This window comes from Cyprinus carpio, chromosome B7 (assembly GCF_018340385.1).
Source record: "Cyprinus carpio isolate SPL01 chromosome B7, ASM1834038v1, whole genome shotgun sequence".
Lineage (NCBI taxonomy): Eukaryota > Metazoa > Chordata > Actinopteri > Cypriniformes > Cyprinidae > Cyprinus > Cyprinus carpio.
Window position 1 is genome coordinate 24859461 of NC_056603.1, and position 21436 is coordinate 24880896.

The 21436-nt window shown below is 35.5% G+C and overlaps 1 protein-coding gene and 1 pseudogene across 1 annotated transcript; one reads left to right on the top strand and one right to left on the bottom strand.

Moving 5' to 3' along the window:
- Window positions 1-14111, top strand: part of LOC109055001 — an 80713-nt pseudogene extending 66602 nt beyond the window's left edge.
- Window positions 14112-18134: 4023 nt separating this feature from the next.
- LOC109055003 (type-1 angiotensin II receptor-like) lies at window positions 18135-21028 on the bottom strand. Its single transcript, XM_042728113.1, has one exon. It carries the CDS (start codon window positions 20881-20883, stop codon window positions 19933-19935), a length of 951 nt encoding a protein of 316 aa, XP_042584047.1. The 5' UTR covers window positions 20884-21028; the 3' UTR covers window positions 18135-19932.
- Window positions 21029-21436: the final 408 nt, after the last annotated feature.

Here is a 21436-nt window from a genome sequence, read left to right on the forward strand (position 1 = left end):
CCCCGTACTGTTTCTCTTTGTACATTGATTAAGCATCCGGTGACATCGTCATGTGAGATTAACTCCATTGTGGAACTTTGGTTAATACCTTATAAAGTGTCATAATATGCACACAATAGAGAATTTGGACATTTCATTCACTCCAAGTTTAAGCAAATAACGTGAGCTTTCGTTTAACACTAAACATTCCATATCTTACACACATTTAATAGCACTATCTGCTAAAACCAATACGACATTGGTTAAAGTTGCCCCGATTACATTTGAACACATCAAACAAATATAAGACATAAAACATATTATTTGTGAATATAGTTAAACCTTCAGATTCTTCACTGGTTGTCCTTTTTGAGATTATTGAAAAGTTCAGTTTGTAGAAACATTTCACTAGCAAGTCACAAGTCATGGACAGACACACTGTATGGACCCTTTGTTGTGGTCCATTAAATATTGATGATTCCTGCGGGTTTGGGTCTTGTGATCAGAGTTAATTTAATTATCTCCTTTTTAGGAGATAGCAATACGGCTGACAGGAAGCTTATACAGGATGTCGACGTCACATGATTAGCTCCTGATTAGTTTTTTGATAAGCGGGGGGGTATTTTGGAACAAAAGTCTTCTGTTGCGGAATCACGTTGTCCCTTCTCTTAAAGTTGACATACAACAGAGCATTGTTCCTCTTTAGCTTAATCATTAACAGTGTTCAGATTGTGCAAATGGGAGGAAATAGGCTCTTTTAATTCCTGTGGCAGAAGTAGCCGATTCTGCATTTATTGATGTGACTGTTCACCAAGGTCCTACACTTGGTTACCATGAGAAACATCAAAAACATTGAACGTTAGTGTATCTGCATGGATCAATACACAGTACAAACACACACACAAAACTAAAATAAAATAAATAACATTTATGTACAAAATAGGGTGAGTCTTATCAGCCAGTGAGAAACTGCCTAGCACACTAGCATCATGGTGAGCTTTTGCTAAGCACAGTTTTACATTTTCTTCAGAAAATGTTTGAATCTGCTTATTCCTACAATTTTACACAGCAAAGTGTAATGATTTAGAATCTGGCCTTGAAATCTAAAATAACTATGAAATATCGCTTGTACCTTTGAGTAAGGCACTTAACACCAAGTTGTTCCAAGGGACTAGAGACTCTACAGCAAGTTGTGGTAGATGAAAGTATCAGCTGAATTATAAATGAATAATTAGTTATTCTTAGAATGTGAGCAAGCTTCCTTGAGGTCAGGAGGAGGAGGTGTTGTGAAATTGTTATGCTCAAATAATGGCTTAATAGCTCAGATCTCTTTGTCTTAATTAATGGCACTAAGACCTTGTGAAGACTATCACAGCAGTATTGAACCAACTTAAAACTGCAAGGTAAACTGGCTTGTCTGGCTCATGCTGATTCTTCTGTGGCACACACTGTGTTGTGCCAGGCATGAGGGGATATTAATATTCACAGTAACAGGTGATCCCCATGTGATGCAGTTTTATCTGGTGGTATCTCACTCATGCCACAAATATAACACCAACCAACCAAACCTAGAGTCTTTAATAAGTTCCAGTCATACAAAAGCCTACACACAATCTGTCATGACAGTTTTGTTGACCTTTTCTCAAGGGAAATAACCAGTCTTTCAGAATCAGCTATTGACCAAAGCACACAGACACAGTATTAATTAAACCATATGGTTCCTGTACTATAACGGCTCAGATAATGCCTTTGCACACATAATGGACAGGCATTCTAGTTGTTAATGAGTGTAACTTTATTTTTCCAGGCATACTGCTTTCTTGCCATCAATAAGAAGCTTGGTTTGAGTGGAAGACCAGAGGGGCCTGTTGGCTGCATTGGCACTTGCAAGATAAACAATGTTCTGTGTGCTCTCCTGACAAACATTTTCTCATTTATTTCAGCTAAAAGAGGTTTCAAATAAAAAGAGGCTCAGAGCAACACTATGGCTATGATAATAAATAGTAGTCCAACTCTTAAAAAAAAATAAAAAATAAGTTGGTGTTGACTGTCTGATTAATTAAATTTTTAAAATTAACCATGGTTTTACTACAAATAAAACCAAAATAACCATGGTTTCTATAGTTATACCATATATTATTGTTATAGCCATTTAAGAAAATGTATTTTGTTTTATATTTATATTTAAATTAATTTGTTTGTGTTTTGCTTCAGCTTAATCTGTTAATTATAAAAGAAAATTGTGTCATTTGTAAACATGGCATGTTAATGAATTGGACGACAGTATGCCGGGAGAAATGGAGTGGTTCAGACACAATTTTTGACAACTTCGTATGTTTTTTGTTTTGTGGAAAGCCCCTTTTTGAACGAATTTCATTTGGTGTAATTTGTATCTTAATTTAAATCAATCTTTTTGTTTTTTTACAATTATCGAATCAAATAAATTGAATAAATTGAATAGCATTGTTTTTTAAGCACAATGACATTTGGGGAAGATAAAAATAAGAATTCCAGAGTAATTATCCTCTGTATTTGATAGAGAATTGATTATATTAAATACCGTATGACAGTGGTGGGCAGTATGCAGCTTCTACCAGAAATACATAGAGAGTTACAGGGATGTTCATATGTCTGTCAGTGCAGAATGAATGGAATGTTTCATATGCTGTCTGAGGTAAAGTACTGTATATGTCTAGATCTACCAGTCATCCATATAGTTGCAGGTAACGCAATGGGTCATTCCTCTCCTCCTCAGATTTATCGAATCCTTGGAAAGCCTATAGTCTGCTATCCAATTGTCTTCGATCTTAGCGACTTCTATTTGTCCCAGGATGTCATGCTTTTGATAGATGACATTAAGGTGAGTTGGGTGGTATCACACCTCACTGATTCTTCAGACGATGTAAGAAGAGGGCTCACTTTATGTTCCATACTTTGTCTATCTTTCTATATAAAGAAAGAATCAAATTTAGGGCAGAAAATGGGTAATGGGCAGAAACGTTCCCCATAAATCATCAGTGTTGGCCCTCAGAGTTATAGAGCGCTTCTTCTGCTGTCTGCACTGTATTAACACATTTGTATTCACACTTTTTTGCAGAATGCCTTGCAGTTTATTAAGCAGTACTGGAAGATGCCAGGCCGACCTCTCTTCCTTACCCTTATCAGAGAGGACAACATTAAGTAAGAGTCTCTCCAGGATCAGCCAGATCCTGGTTTTATTTATGAGAGGTTCAGTAATGTTAGGGGAAGCCGCTTCAACCCCATCCTGGACATGCTGGCAGCTTTTAAGAAGGGAAACATTGGAGGAGTCAAAGTTCATGTGGACAGACTTCAGGTGTGCTGCTCTTTACAATAAATTATTTTATTGTATATAAAATAATTTTGGACTTCTAAAATCAGCTTTTCCCATGTAAAAATGAAAGAAGGCATTATTAAAAAATGTAGTTATAGTTCTCTGAATAGTTTAACTTTGTTAAAATTAGACAAGGGAAATCTGAGAAATCACAAAGCATGCTTTTGAAATTATTATTTAAATAATTAAAGAAGTATATTGCCTAAGGCATATTGCCTATTTAGCCTTGAAACAAAGTCAATAAATTCTTAGTTGGCAATTACATTTAGACGACTGAACACAAGCAGACTTTACTACAACTATTCGTGTTGAGTTGGCATATACACTACCATTTAAATGTGTTTTGAAAGAAATCTTTTTAGAAATCTTTACATTTTAAAGTGCAATTTATTCCTGTTTTGACAGCCTAATTTTCAGCAGCCATTACTCCAGTCTTCAATGTCACATGATGCTTCAGAAATCATTTTGAAATGCTGTTTTGGTGCTTAAGAAAAAAAAAAAAAAATTATTATTATATCAATGTTGAAAACAGTTTTTGGACAATTTTTTTTGGATCAACAAAGTTCAAAAGCACTTATTTGAAAGAGAAGAAATAATAAATGTATTTACTGTCATTTTTGAAAAATTTAAAGCATGCTTGCAAAAAAAAAAAAAAAGGGAATTAATTTCTTTCAAAAAATATGTTAATGAGTCCAAATTTTTGAACGGTAGTGTACAATATATTGAACCATTCAATTATAGTGAAGTCACCTCAAAATGTCTACAACTGGACAGTGCAAATATTGAGCTATATAAGTCTGAAAAGAGTTACCAAGTCATTTCTAAGGCTCATGGAGCCATTAGACCCTGCTAAATTTCGGTAAATGTTCATAGCATCTCATACAGAAGTTTCAAAAGATATCAGAAAACAGTTAAAGCATCACAGACTGTGCCTGTACAATAAAATATAGTGGTGGCAGTATGATTGTTCTGTTAAATGCCTGTAATAGACAGTTGTTAAGGAGAATGTCCAACCAAGCTGAAGCTTTGTTACAGATTGTAACTTTTTTTTTTCTTCATGTTGTGATGTACACCTGAGTGAAATGGAGTATCAAAAAGAAAATAGTGAAAGGTGCAGTCTTAGTTCTGTTTGTTGTTGATTGGATGGAGGCTGTTCTGAATGTCAGCTTGTATTCAGACCAGATTTCAGATGAAATTATTGGAGAATTCTGGCATACATCACCAGAGAGAAGTGTCATTTCCCTGGGATATTGAGTTATGACATAAATTACAAGGTCAGTTTCACAGTATTTCACAGTAATTTCAATAACAGTTGATTAGAGTGATATGGATGTTATTTAGAAAATAGATAGTGTGACTTTACATTTCGTTCTGACTTTAAGTGTAATTGGGAGATGCAGCAAAACTATTATAAAGATTATATCTGGCTGGCTAGAAATAAATAAAATAAAGGTTTTGGAGAGTCCTAGTCAAAGTCCAGACTTCTGGAATTTGATAGAGACATGACCTTGAGATTCTGCCAGAAGACTTTGACAGAGATAAGCAGGCTCATATCAAATAACATTTTTACAAGACTGATATGAGTCTGCATTATCTATTTTTTTTTTAAATCATAATACATATGCACTGTTTGCAATTGGTTCCCTTTGTGAAATATTCCATTTATATAGCCATAGAGAGCAAAATAAAGAATATCACAACAGCTTTGAGGAGCTGGAATTGCCCAAGCACTCAAAAGTGAAACGTCAAACCAGCACGCCGAACGCCTCGGACCTGGAGCAGCAGCCCGAGATCAGCACTGAGGAATGGCTCCTTAAATCCACATTTGAGATTCTACAGAAATTCAATGTGAGCCTCGCTATCCTGCCCATTTGTGATTAAGAGTTTCATATAGGTGCTCTTATATAACTCATATTCTGTTATCAGGACTGTGACTGTCTGGCCAGTCAAGCCCAGCTGGCCAGTATTCTTCTCAGAAAAGATTGCCCTGACTTCTTCGATAGAAACGTTATGTGATTTCTCTTGATTTCAATAGCAGTTTTTCCTAGCATTTTAATGATTAAATGTGTAAGGCTGAAGTATTTCAGCAATATGAAAATGATGAGCTTTTTAAAGAGCCACAGGACATGTCTTGCCGCATGGCTGCTTTTAAAGCTCTTCTGAATGAAATGTCCACAGCTGTAATCCATTTAGTGCCTTCATGGCTAAGCAAGTGGGTTGGCAATGCTAGCTCACACCCTTGTCACGGTCTTAATTCCCATAGTTACAGTTTATCTCGTAGCTCAAGACGGTTCACACTCTTAAACAGACCTATTGAACAAGCGTGGAGCGATTAAATATATGCTTATATGTGATTTTATGTCACAATCTGGAGCTTCCACATGTCTTTGGGCCTAAATGCTCCAGTGATGTTGTCTGAAAATATGTGTTTTTATAGTTAACGTGCCGTTCTTAACATTCCTTTGTGTTCAGAGAATCCTAAAGATGACCTGGAGAGAATCTACAGAAGAGCTGGCAGCAGGAAACTTTGGTAAGAGTTCCTCTTTTCAAAACGCTCTCCAGAAGCATTTAAAGTTGCACTTATTTCCTAATTTCTGGGGTAAAACTAAGATACTTTTGATATATTTATGGCTATTTTTGTTTATACCTCTTCTTTGTATATGGCTAATGTTATATGGAACTGAACACACTATTATTATATATACTATTTGCATATATATATTTTTTTAAAGTCGCAAACTTCATGTAGGCTGGCGGTACATAGTGCTGTGGCTGTTATCCAGAAGTTTGCCAGTTGTATAGCTCCCCATATAACCACTATGTTGGTCCATGGCAAGCATGGCATGGCATATAAAAATATGGACGTAGTGTCCGTGACGTCACCCATAGACTCCTGCAGAGCAGTTTTGAAGCTCAAAGTGTGCAGAGCGGGCCGTCGCCATCTTGGCAGCGCGTCACCACGCGACTCTCCCGGATAATCGAAAATGGGCAAAAAGGCGGGAGCTGGTTGCTGAAGCCACGCCCACCTAGCTCGACGGCATTGTCAGCAGCGGCAATCCACCTGTCACTCACGTGGCCACGCCCTTAATTATGCAGAACTTTAAGGCTTAATATAATTTAAACGGATGAGTTTAAAAAAAAATTCACCCCCCTCACAGTTGTCATGAAGGGCAACATTAGCTATATAGACCAAAATCATTTTTTGCACCAGGCTGTAAACATGTTTTTTTCTGCTGTAAAGTTGGGCATTTTAACATGGGGTGTCTATGGGATTGATTCCCTTTTGCAGCCAGCCTCAAGCGGCCAGTCGATGAATTGCAGTTTTAGTCACTTCCTTATTGGCTTCACGAGAGAGAGCGGGAGGTTGCCGCTCGAGCAATATACATGACTGCCAGCCTTGAGTGGCAGCCTTACTAACCAATAGAGTGAGCGCACCTCCGTTCTCCCCAATCAGCTCTGCTCTAGCCAACTGCGTAAACGCCCACCATTAAAAAATAAATAAAAATAAGTAAAGCCGGAAAGCGGGAGAGAGAAAGAGTAGGATTATGGCGTCTACAGGCTCAGATCAATAGTTAGGCAAATTAAAACTGAAGAAAAACGTTATGTAACTTAAGCTTCGAAACGACAGACAACGAACAAAACAGGTAATTTGCAAAAGCTGCGTCACAATGCATATCAAGAGCATCCCTTATTGCATGTTCCCAATTCAGAAGACCGCACACACAGCCTGTGTCTCTGAATGCTTCTAATACTCGCTCCTCTCTTACCCACGCGGTGCGAATCCCGCGTCACGGACGAGCCGTTGACACTTGCCGCGATCACGCAGCCTGTTTCGTAACGCTCGGTTATATTCCAACGAGCGCATCTGACAGTATGGATGAGGCTTGACCATAGACTGTAAGGGCTTGACGCACGCGCGCAACCTGCGTTGACTCGCGCCTAGCTCCGCGTTTAAAAGTCAAGTCAAGTCACCTTTATTTATATAGCGCTTTAAACAAAAAAGATTGCTTCAAAGCAACTGAACAACATTAATTAGGAAAACAGTGTCTCAATAATGCAAAATTACAGTATTGGTTTTAATGTAAAATATAATGGTGTCTATTTGATGGATTCTATTGGTATATATGGCAGATGGCAACCAATAGAACAACAGTAACCGTTATTCCTACTGGAATAATGCCAAAAACAAAAAGGAATTTTGTAATGGTTTAATGGAAACCGTAAGGATTTCAGTTTTTTTTTTTTCTTTTTCAGCAGGGTAATGATACTCATACTGTGCTGCACATTATTGACAATATTGAGCTGAAGTATGACTTTGCAAATTTAAAATCGCAAATCAAATCGCAATCGCAATCGCAATATCTGTCAAAAAAATTGCAATAAGATATTTTCCCCATATCGCACAGCCCTACTGTTGACCGATCACTCAAGCTTTTGTGATCATGCACAGAGAAACCATTCAGCTCATGACTTGTTTGTCTTTTCCTTTTATAATTGTTATTTTGCATATGGTAATTTATTTTTATTTTTTTGGAGGCGAGCTACTTTGTAACACAAATTGATGTCTCATAGCTAGGGTTATCACTGTAACGGTGTCTCATTTGCAGTTTGTTTGTGAGCTAAATCTCATTATGTCTGTGACAGTATAACCTGTCCATAACACCTATTGATATTAATTTCCCAAAGGAATCCATCAGCTAAACATGAAATTGGTGAACATTAAAATTTGCATCTCAAATTACGTTAAAGTCATGGATTCAATTTCCAGGGAATGCACCTACTTATAAATCGTATACCCTGAATACACTGTAAGATGACTTTGGATGAAAGCGCTTGCCAAATAAATGAATGGTCATGTAAATTACAAAAATGTAGCAAGTATAACATTGTATTATAAAGTTTAGTCCAGGAGCAACAACAGCAGGGTCTGAATGCCCAGTGCCACTTTGTCACTTTTGATCGTTTTCATCCCAGAGGGCCCAGCTTGAAATTTTAATGAGGATTTAAATGCTACAGGGGGACAAAATCTTGGAATATATAACATCATCTCATTTATTCAAATGAGCATCTTGCTGCATTACAATTAGATTGAACACCCCCCCACCCCTGAAAGTTCAAAGAAGTTTAGCGGGGTTCACAGAGTTCTTGTAACAAGCCTATTTGGTGTTACAGTATATGTGAAATGATTTACTTCTGACCTCCAGCTACACAATTTGTCATTGCAGCAAGTCATACAGTTGAGTTCAAAACTTTAGGGTCCTTAAGATGATTTAATGTTCTTGATGTCTTTTATTCTCACCAAGTCTGCATTTATTTGACCAAAAAATACAGTGATGGCAGTAATTATTTATATATATATATATATATATATATATATATATACATATATATATATATATATATATATATATATATATATATATATATATATATATATATATATATATATATTTGTAATTTATTCCTGTGATCACAAAGCTGAATTTTTGCAGGCATTACTAAAGTCTTCATTGTAACATGATCCTTCAGGAATCATTCTAATTTGCTGATTTGGTGCTCAAAAAATAGTTTTTGTATGTTGCAAATGGCTGCTGCTTAATATTTTTTGTGGAAACTATGATAACATTTTCCTGAATTCTTTGTTAAATAGAAAGTTCATAAGGACTTGAAATGGAAATCTTATGTAACATTATAAATGTCTTTGCTGTCACGTTTGATCAGTTGAATGTGCCCTTGCAGAATCAGTATCAATTTAATTAAAATAATCTTACTGACCCCAAACTTTTGAACAGTAGTGTGAATTTAAGAATAAACTATATTTTGTACTAGGCTACAGTGCAGCCCCATTTATGTTTGGCTCTATTGAATGAGTGAGAATATCTCTGTTGTACTGTGTTGTGTTCACCATGTCCATTGTGCGCCTTGCTGCCAGTCTTTTAACTAAACTAGTGGACAGCCTTGCACCGAGCATTACTAGCATTTTAGTGCATGGCAAGCAGGTAAGTGGAAAACAGGAACAGGGGCCTAAATAATTATGAACAACATCTGAAGTCAAAAATATAAATTTCAATCCGGGATTTGCCCCAAACCTTTTAATGTTCACTGACTCTAAGTAGGATAAAATTAGCATTAAATTCACATCAAATGTCTGTTTCATTCATGATGGACTCCTCTTCCTATTGTGCAACATAATAGTAACTAATTGCATCAGTCACCACTGCCAAAGCTAACCTGCTGCCCTTTCATTTGATGCATAACCACACGTTCTGCAGCTAAATCACTTTTACCCAGAACTCCTGCAGCCATCCCATTGGTTCATGTATTACATTTAACATCATTGTACATTTACCTTTTATTTGCTTTCTGTTGAGACAAACATTACGTGTGGTGTGGAGTGTTTGTTTAATGAACTGCCATAGTTTCCCAACATAGGCCTGTTAAGCCTCTGGTGGTTGTGAAATGATTCATCAGAGTAGCGCACTAGCAGTGAATCTGCATATAAATTGCATCCTAGGGGCCTAATGTTGTGAGTAAGATAAATGGGTACGTTTTGGTTTGAAAATGGGTCATTCCTTGCATACGAGAGTAGTCTTAGCTGACCTGCATGTAGAATTATAGAGTCTTAGCCTTATTTAATTTAAAGAAGCTGAGCCCTTACCTGTGTGCTCCCTACTTAATGTGTATTTGGGTAAATTGCCATAGCAGAGCAATATTGATGTCTGCTGGGAACTATGAGACATACAACAGCAGATCATGCAAAGCAAGCCACCACATACTGTACCTAATCCACACTTTTAAAAAATATATGCATTTCATTACATAAATAAAATATAACAAAAGACCAAGGGCCAGATTTACAAACAGCTTGCGCTAGCGCAAACCATATTTTGCTGTTAAAATACTATTGTCAGGCTTTACTAAAGATGCACAATGAAGAATTAGCGCTGAAAAGGTGTGGACAGTTATTTTGCCTGACATTATTGAATATGCATTTGTAGGAGTTTCCCTTTCAGACGCAAAATTTATGGGAGGAGAGTATTAAAATGAACCAGGCAACGATATTTACTAATGCTGCGCTCGTAAAAATTACTGGTATGTGCACAATTATTTAATGTCCATAAAAAGCAGGTCTTAAACAATTTTGCGCCTGTGTTGCAAGTAGATCACCCACATCTGATGATCATCAGCTGTTTATTTGCGACTACACTAATCCGCGTCTATGTTCTTTAGTTTGTGCGTTGTCAGTAAATCACCTGCAGAAATTTCCACAACAATCGAGGCTGTTTTGAAATTGTGCTCAAGCACTAATTTTCCCTGTTTAGTAAATCTGGCCCCAACTGCCATCTGCTAACAAATCATACTAGATGTTTTACAAGATGTAACGCCACTTTTCTGGGCCGTCACATTTTTTTTCAGGTAACACCTGGTCTTGTGGTGATTTTTTTTTCCACTAACATTTGACAATTATAAAGTACCCAAATAGCTTTTAAAAGAATTGATCTTTTAAAGGCCAACAAACCTTGATTTCTGTTATTTTTCCTATATACTTTAAATGTTATATCCTATATACTTTATATATTTTAAATGTATTTTTCTTTGCATTGAAATGTAGATTATATAAGCAAATTTGACTGAAAACAACAATAACAACAAAACCAATACAATTTTAATAAAACAAAGTTCGGTATATAGCAGCATTTACTTCGTTTCATTCACATTATGAGAGTTTTTTCTTGAAAACAATGGATGTTGTGGAGTATTGAGATTTTTGTGATTTATACTCATGGCAATTCCTAACTGTTTTATGTTTTTGCCAATTGGTTGCTATTTTGTAGGACCTAATTCGTACACTTTAATACGACTTGCCTTCACCCTTCTGATGGTTTGATTCAGTGGACCCTTCATGCCACGTTCTCTCTAAAAAGTTTAGTTTTCAGTTTACCAAGTCGCATTGTACAAAATCATGAAACGGTTACATTTTCCCACGAGACCAGGTTGGATTTATACATTTTAAAGTGAATAATCCTGGTTTGAGTACATTAAAACCCATTCAAAGACAAAGAAACTCATGATACATCATGATACAGACTGAAGACAGTTCTGTTTTACCAGGTGACCCTCGGCCTGTTTGGGCATGAGGAGATTGTGATCTCTAACCCCCTGTCTCCAGGGGTCATTAAAGACATCATATACAGCATGTGCAGCCCCCATGGTGAGCGAGAGGCCGTGCTGCAGCAGGAGCTCGTCATCCACATTGGCTGGATCATCTCAAACAACCCAGAGCTGTTCAGTGGCATGCTGAAGATCCGTGTGGGGTGCGCCCTCAAGCGTTTCACAGCATGAGCCTAAATAATAAAACATGCTCATGTCATTAAATAATCATATCTTTTGCTACAGATAATTTCTGTTAATTATTTACATAGGTTACCTAAAACAGTCTTTATTTGTCATGTCTATTCTTCAATCAGATGGATTGTTCAAGCCATGAAACACGAGTTGAAGATTCGTGCTGGGGACATGCCACCTAAGGACATCTACCAGATGTCCCCTAGTGCTGTCAAACAGCTCCTGCTGGATGTCCTCCAACCTCAACAGACTGGCAGGTGCAGGATGCCAGCCATCTGTGTGTTAGTGTAGATACCTGCCAAGTCTGAATTATCTGCTGTGTCCAATTGCAATAGTAGTGTATAGTTTATCATCATTTGATTATTCCTATTTTCAATTGGGCAGCTGAAGTTAATTATCAAGTGGAAAAATATGGTCTTCTAAAAGTGCAGTTGTAACACATTCACATCGTCAAACTATCTATATGAATAAATAAAGGAAAAAAAATTACAATTTAAAATGTATATTTTAAAAAATTGTTTCAAATTGTATTTCACCATATTACTGTTTTACTGTATTTTTGATCAAATAAATGCAGCCTTGTTGAGCATTAAATAAATCATACTGACCCCAAATTTTAAAAATGTAAATTAAAATTTTCCCAAAAGAATCCTGCTCCAGTGCAAGCATTCAAGGATTTCTCAATTGCAGCAGTTTTGAGGATTTATTTTAATCTTCTATACTTCCATAGATCATGGCTCAATAGACGTCAGATCGATGGCTCCCTCAACCGCACTCCTCTCGGCTTCTATGACCGTGTTTGGCAAATCCTGGAGAGAACACGTAATGGCATCATGCTTGGAGGAAAACATCTCCCTCAGGTAACTTTTCTAAATCTTTTAAACACATTTTTTTGGAAGTCTTAAGCATAGTATTGTTGGGGATGAATAGATAATAAATAATTGGGATAAATAATTGCATCATTGCAGCTGTTGATGGTGGTGTCAAATATGCTGGAAAGAAACCCAGAGTTGGAGTTTCAGGAGGCTGTGGATTTGCACCGCTTGGTTAAGGATGCCTTTGCTGGCTTTCAGAAAGACCACAGCAGACTGGATAGATCTGAGAAAGAGGTGAGGGCAGATTTAATTTAGTTTAGTTAATGTCATCAATACTTGGATCAGTCTATACTACTATTCAATAGTTTGGGTTAAAAAAAAATTCTAAATGTTTTAAAAACACTTATGGTCAACAAGGCTGCATTTATTTGAACAAAATATAATTAAAACAGTAATATTGTGAAATTTTCACAATTTTTAAAAGAACTGTTTTCTATTTTAAGTAGTTTATTCCTGTGATGGCAAAGCTGAATTTTCAGGATCCATTACTCCCGTCTTTAGCATCACACGATCATTCAGAAATAATTTCTAATATGCTGATTTGAAAACAGTTGTGCTGCTCAATATTTTTGTAATTATTATTTTTTGATGAATGGGAAGTTCAAAAGAACAGCATTTATTTGAAATCTTTTGTAACATTATAAATTCCTTTACTGTTTTTTGATTAATTTACTGCATCCTTGCAAAATAAAAGTATCCATTTCTTTAAAAAAGAAAAAAACTTATTTTTAACAGTATTTTTTTTTTTAGTAAAACAAACAATATATTGATTAAATACACTTTTTTATAATGTTGGCTTTCCATAAATTGCGTAATTCATTTACCAGCATATCAAGCAATTAAAAGAGTGAGAGTCCTAATATTTGATCTATTTTAAAGCACAACAGCCAGTATGAATTTGAAATCCATGTGTGCTTGCATTAGCATTTTGTGGTGATGTTATTAAGGTAAATATAATCCACAGAACAACATGGAGGCCTTCTACAACACACCAGCCCTGGGGAAACGAAACACGTCCAGTTACCTCTCCAAGGCAGTAATGATCCAGCTGCTTCAGGGAGAGGTGAAGCCCAGTAAAGATGACCCGTGTTCTGTCAGCTAATGCACCACACACTCCTGTCAGCCTTGCTTAGACTGCCATACAAGCCCAGTCATGCTAACATAGGATCGTTTTTGTCTGGAATATATTATATAGCATACAAATAAAAAATATATATTCTTTCAGGACCTTGAAGAAAGGACCTTGCTCACATTTGCATCTATTTTAAAAAACCAGTTTACCTACCACAGCTTATTGAGCAAGAACCATTAAACTTGGTTATGGGTAGAGATCCACATGCTTTATTTTAAATGATTAATTTAAGATCAAAATCCCCTGATATCATTGAGTAAGGTACTACCTGCTTCAGGATGTGGTCAAATATAGTGTTATAGATTCTGTCGGATATGAACTTAAATGTGAAGCTAGAAGCTGTTTTGCAAGTGTTTTTGATTTGCAAGCATTGATTGTTATGTAGTGTGGAAGTTGATCTTCATTAATTTAGTTTGTTTTTCATTTTGAACCTTATTTTGACCTCAAACTTTTGAACAGTAGTTTGAATTTAAGAATAAACTATATTTTGTACTAGGCTACAGTGCAGCCCCATTTATGTTTGGCTCTATTGAATGAGTGAGAATATCTCTGTTGTACTGTGTTGTGTTCACCATGTCCATTGTGCGCCTTGCTGCCAGTCTTTTAACTAAACTAGTAGACAGCCTTGCACCGAGCATTACTAGAATTTTAGTTCATGACAAGCAGGTAAGTGGAAAACAGGAACAGGGGCCTAAATAATTATGAACAACATCTGAAGTCAAAAATATAAATTTCAATCCGGGATTTGCCCCAAACCTTTTAATGTTCACTGACTCTAAGTAGGATAAAATTAGCATTAAATTCACATCAACTGCCTGTTTCATTCATGATGGACTCCTCTTCCTATTGTGCAACATAATAGTAACTAATTGCATCAGTCACCACTGCCAAAGCTAACCTGCTGCCCTTTCATTTGATGCATAGCCACACGTTCTGCAGCTAAATCGCTTTTACCCAGAAATAACTGTTTTCTATTTTATTATATTTTAACAAGTAGTTTATTCCTGTGATGGCAAAGCTGAATTTTCAGCAGCCATTACTCCGGTCTTTAGCATCACACGATCATTCAGAAATAATTTCTAATATGCTGATTTGAAAACAGTTGTGCTGCTCAATATTTTTGAGAAAACTGCAATTTCATTTTATTGTTATTATTTTTTGATGAATGGGAAGTTCAAAAGAACAGCATTTATTTGAAATCTTTTGTAACATTATAAATTCCTTTACTGTTTTTTGATTCATTTACTGCATCCTTGCAAAATAAAAGTATCCATTACTTTAAAAAAGAAAAAAAACTTATTTTGAACAGTATTGTTTTTTTTAATAAAACAAACAATATATTGATTAAATAAACTTTTTTATAATGTATATTCACTGCTTTTCACCTTCCAAAATTATGTAATGTCTTTGAATTCTCTTCATTTGTTGGCTTTCCATAAATTGCGTAATTCATTTACCAGCATATCAAGCAATTAAAAGAGTGAGAGTCCTAATATTTGATCTATTTTAAAGCACAACAGCCAGTATGAATTTGAAATCCATGTGTGCTTGCATTAGCATTTTGTGGTGTTGTTATTAAGGTAAATATAATCCACAGAACAACATGGAGACCTTCTACAACACACCAGCCCTGGGGAAACAAAACACGTCCAGTTACCTCTCCAAGGCAGTAATGATCCAGCTGCTTCAGGGAGAGGTGAAGCCCAGTAAAGATGACCCGTGTTCTGTCAGCTAATGCACCACACACTCCTGTCAGCCTTGCTTAGACTGCCATACAAGCCCAGTCATGCTAACATAGGATCGTTTTTGTCTGGAATATATTATATAGCATACAAATAAAAAATATATATTCTTTCAGGACCTTGAAGAAAGGACCTTGCTCACATTTGCATCTATTTTAAAAACCCAGTTTACCTACCACAGCTTATTGAGCAAGAACCATTAAACTTGGTTATGCGTAGAGATCCACATGCTTTATTTTAAATGATTAATTTAAGATCAAAATCCCCTGATATCATTGAGTAAGGTACTACCTGCTTCAGGATGTGGTCAAATAGAGTGTTGTAGATTCTGTCAGATATGAACTAAAATGTGAAGCTAGAAGCTGTTTTGCAAGTGTTTTTGATTTGCAAGCATTGATTGTTATGTAGTGTGGAAGTTGATCTTCATTAATTTAGTTTGACAAAAGGTTCAAAATGAAAAACAGTTTACTTCAGAGCTTTTTACTACTAGTTAATGTATCATGTATCACTTGCCTTTATGTATATTTGAATGGTATGAAAAATGTTTTCATGTTTTCACCGTGTTCTTAAACAGTATTTTCAGTCCATTATTACTTTAGAAATATATATATTGAAAAATAAATTGTCCATGTTTTAACTTAATTACAATTTTATGTCCTTTTCTCTCTGTCAGCTGCATTGAAAACCTCAAACCTTTTGACAGAAACATATAAGATGTGATAGATAGTAATTAGGGTAAATCCCAGAGAAAAAGCTCAGCAGAAATCTTGTGAGTGGGTGTTTGGACTAAGATCCTTATTTATCATGCCGTTCACTGTCATCATACTGTCTCTGCAGTTCTCCTGAGGAATGAGTCCCGAACTCACAAAATATTGAACACGAAGACCAGAGTGAGAGACTGAAGAATCTGTATCTGCCCCTGAGGCCTAATAGAAGCTTTGAATGGATGGAAACAAGATTACATACTGGTGTTTAAGGGCTGAACAAAGCTAAATTACATGTTCTTAAGCCAAAATCTATCATATGAGAAGCTTGTTTTGCTGATTTCGGCAGACCATTTAAAAAATGGCTCCATCTATAAGAAGGTTGGCACTTGAAGAATGTAATGCACTTCCTTTAGTCTTGCTGCATTTGTTTCTGATTTGTGTTATTAATCAATGCACCATTACACCCAGTGGTACAGTACCTATCCAAATTAATGTACACTTTTGCACGGTCATATTATAAATCAAGCCATCCACTTGAGAAAAGCAATAAAACTGTTTTAAAACCCTCATAAAAGTTAACAGGCCCCTAAAAGTCACAGTGTGTGTGTGGTCTGACAGGTTCACCTTTGTCTCCTCTTAGTCCACATGAGGGTCACCTTTGGGTAGGTGACATTAGTGAAAAGGAAACATTGTAATTCTCCATCTTTGCATCACATTCGCATCGCATTGAGCTGGCAATAACAGCTTAAATATCTGATTGAAATTGCATAGTTATAAATGATATTTACTCTATGTCTGAAAGTGCCATACTCTAGCATTCAAAATAGTAATATTGTGAAATATGGCAATTTAAAACTTTCCTATTTGAATTTATTTGAAAATGTAATTTATTCCTGGTGGCAAAGCTAATTTTTCAGGAGTCATTACTCCAGTCTATTATGGCACATGACCCCTCAAAAACCATTCTAATATGATTTCATGCTCATCACTCTTAAAAATAAAGGTGCTTCACAGGTTCTTCACAGCGATGTCATAGAAGAACCATTTTTGGTTCCACAAAGAACCATTCAGTCAATGGTTCTTTAAAGAACCATCTATTTCTTACCTTTTTATAATCTGAAGAACCTTCTTTCGCCACAAAGAACCTTTTAAGGAACAACCTTTCAGAACAACCTTTCAGAACAACCTTTCAGATGTTTAAGGTTCTTTATGGAACCATTTAGACAAAAAAAAAATGGTTCTTCTATGGCATTGTGAAGTGCTGTTATTTTTAAGAATGAAGTAACATTTCTTATCAGTCTGTCTTTCTTAACTAATTCACTTAACTATATATATATATATATATATATATATATATATAGATATATATATATATATATATATATATATAATTTTTTTTTTTTTTTTTTTTTTTTTTTTTTTTGAGAAAGTTTATTGCTCTACTTTTCTGCACAAGAATTCCAGTGTACTGGAATGTACCTGTGCAAATGGCAATCAGTCTCAAATCAATCAAATCATATTTTATGCTGCTTAAATTTTTTTGTGGAAACACTGATACAGTGATTCTTTCAGGATTATTTGATGAAAAGAAAAATATTTATTTAAAATAGAAAACATTTGTAAAGTAGTGTCTCTCAAGTTTTATTTTGCAGTATATTGAACTGTCAGCAGTATTGTATGTTTTTCCCCACTACTTAACTTTTACCAGTAGTGCTATGAATCCTCATTATAAACAAAGAATCTGTGCCACCTCTTTAATTTTACCTTAAAATCAATTTGCATTTGCTGTGGAAATCACTTCAGTTACAACTACACAGCTATGCAATTCTGAGTCCCAAACCCTTCTCAAATATGTGTCTATCCTCAGGAGATGGTTTTCATATGGATTTTTCTTTTATTAACTATTCCCCATACTTTCTGGCTGTAGTCTAATAAGATTTCAGAGACCTCTGACAAAAGGAGGAAGCATTTCAGACAACTGGGGGTAGAAAACAAAACAGGTTTTTTAAAGAATGTGACGGCTTTTATTAGTAATCTCAAACCATATCAGCCTTATTCCCTGTCTTCTGAGAAATACATGTGGTCTGATTGGAAATAGGAACAACGTATAAAAATATACAGAAACAGGAACTCAGCTGATACTGTTGTACTCATGACAACATAGCTGTTTTTAAAATAGTGTTCTTTATAATTTATAGGTGATTAATAGGTACTTTTTTCAACATTATCGCACACATGGCTTAAAGATAAGCAAGCTAATGTACTGTCATTAGATGCTACAGTACTAAATGCTAGCAGAAAATGCCTATACAGCCCTTTCAGTCCCTAAAAACAGTTCACTCAACAAGTGCTTAATGACTGATACATCAAATCACAAAACAATGCATTTTAAAATAAAGCAGCATCTTAAATTTATAATGCTTAAAAGGTAACAAAATGATTGATGAATAACAAAAATAGCATGCATCTCAACATTACTTTCATTGGAATGATTTACCAACGGAAATAAAAACAGAAACCAACCTGAAAACATTTAATAGAAAGGTGAAACACTGGCTGAAAGAAAATCAAATATGTGGACATTGACTCATTTTTTGCTGCAATGTATTGTCTGTGCTGGATATGATGTGTTGTGTTGTGTTGTATAGTGTAATGTGGTCGGGATTGTATAAAATGTTAATGTTTATAAGGTATTTGTTGCATGATTGTGTAGTTTACACTACGTAGTTTTTTTATGTTTTTAGAAAGGCCTGACCAGCGACTGGGGTTGCAAATTAGCCTACTGGCTAGAAACCTTTTATGCAACACATTTACACATTTTGTTATGGCTTTGTCTATGATAATTATGTATGTAACAATGTGCGCTGCATTGTCCCTGATAAATAAATAAATAAATAAATATTCAATCATTCAGTATATTCATTATGATTTATTCTTTTATAGTTTTATTACATTATATTCATAATTCTAGTTGTACTCAAATTCCATTGATGTAGTATATTTCCTTTATTTGACATACAGTATAATAGGTACATTTTTGTGATGTTTGGACAGGATGTTGGAAACTTATTCTCTGCAAAAAATATTTTATATGCAAGGATATTTGCTAATTTATTTTATTATTTGTTTATTTTATTTATTTGTTTTTTATATACTAGATGTTCTTTTCCAAGAGTTGGTATTTGCAAGAAGATTGCTTAACTCTGTTGTTTCTGCCAGAAGGATGTAAAACTACAACCCATGTCTCCCATTTTTTTTAATCTTACTTCTACCTAATAGATGACCTAGTCCTGAACTAAATTCACCTTAGGTAGGGGGAAATTTGATAACACATAGATAATGAAATTAATTTGACATTTAATCAGTCAGACATAAACATTCCATGAAGCTGTAAGAGGATATAAGTCTCTAGTCTATACTGTATATTGCTCTATACTGTATATTTTACTCTTTATGGCTTATTTACCTTTTTCTCTTATTGCATGCTTTGAAGATCTCTGTACTCAGACTTTAGTCTATTCTCTTAGAATTTCAGCAGATTGGATATTGTCCATTTTTAATTTTCAAATTTTACATTTAATCATCTGTATCGCTCTCGCTTATACTTATGATCATTGTTCATTTTAATAAAATACAATTTTTCTCAGTGCATCAGAGATACATTAAAGTAATAAACTCACCAAATTATCTTTCAAAAGTGCTACGTATTTAGTTATCTGAAATTCATCCAAATGCATTTTTAAAGGGTCCTTCTATCATTGTCCAGTTTCTACTGCATATATTGATATGACATAATTCTTTAGTCCAAGGTGTTGGGCACAGAGGCTTCTAGTGAGCTGTTCACTGCTGTGGAATGATCCCTCTTAAAATGTTGTGAGCTTTTAGGTACCCCAGGTTCCACTGGCTTTTTGCGTTTATGTAAACTCTTTGAGGAAAACGCATAGAGGAATGGATTCACACAACTGTTGATGAATGTAAGACTTCCAGCAATGTCACTGATGAAAGATAGAACTGTCTCTGATTGTAAAAATGCTGCACAAATTTCCTCTAATTTTATTATTTGGTGTGGAGCCCAAAAAATGAAGAAAACTATGACAATCCGTGTGACAAGTTTAGTCGGTCTGTGTCTGTGTCTGAATGCTCCCTGTGTGGCTGTTTTGTATAAGCAATAATATGAAGTCAACATGATTGTGAAAGGAACAAAAAATCCAAGCAGTGACTCCAGTAGAGCAACAATAAGTATGGCTTCTGATTTGAGGATTCTTTCACACTCCATTTTGGATTCAACTTTAACGATCTCTTGTGTAAGTACACCAGGACAAGAGAAAAGCAGTGCCAGAGCCCAACTGCTGATCAGCAGCACTCTTTTTCTTCTCTTGCTCATTCTGGACCACAACTGTGGATGTCGAATCCGTAAACAACGATACACACTCAGCATAGTTACTGTTATCACACTTGAGTATGCGCTGCAGTAGACGAGTGCTGTGAAGAACTTGCAGGTTACTCGGTCAATGTTGTCTAGTACACTGTAGATCCACACAGGCAGGGTTATCAAACACAAGATGTCTGCAGCTGCCAGATTCAGCATCAGATGAGCGGTGAAATTGACCTTTTTGAAACGAAGAAGTATGAAAAGAATTACTCCAATATTACCAGGAACTCCAATCATGAAGCAAAGACCCATCAGGCCACTGCTGACCAGGTAAGCTGTAGTCTCGCTGGTGGAGTTTAAGTTGCTGTGGTTCTGCATGGCATGGACACACTAGTATCGTGTTAAGACGACTTCTACAGAGATCACCACTTTCACATTTACACACTTATTTATAACCCATTTCATAACTTCCTGACACACACCCACAGAGTTCTGAGGAATTTTTTTTTTCTTTCAAACAGGATGTTATGCCTCTATCAATGCAAAATATGTAAAACACTGAGAAATTGTAAGGTGGTCAATAAAATATTACCATATCGTTATGAATTTGTTCCACATAAACCACCTCTTCAAGCTTTACTTATCAGCACACACTGCTTACCTACATATACCAAGTCTCAGATGTCACTCAGGTTAGCTGTTTAAGGCATTCATTATGTCTTATAAGGGATCTTTTTAAGTTTTCCTTTTTTTTTAAACAGTTATACATTGTGATAATGTTGAGATGAGTTTTCGTAGGTTGCATGCTGGACATACATCAAATCATGTTACCTGCCTAATAATAAAAAATATCTTGCATTATAGGAGTGTCTCAAGTCATATCTGGAGACCAGAATATCAACAAGAAACAGAATCAGTCCAGAACAACCCA

Bases quoted from the DNA above. Each gene is read 5' to 3' on its own strand.
- LOC109055003 (XM_042728113.1), bottom strand. From the start codon at position 20,883: ATGCAGAACCACAGCAACTTAAACTCCACCAGCGAGACTACAGCTTAC.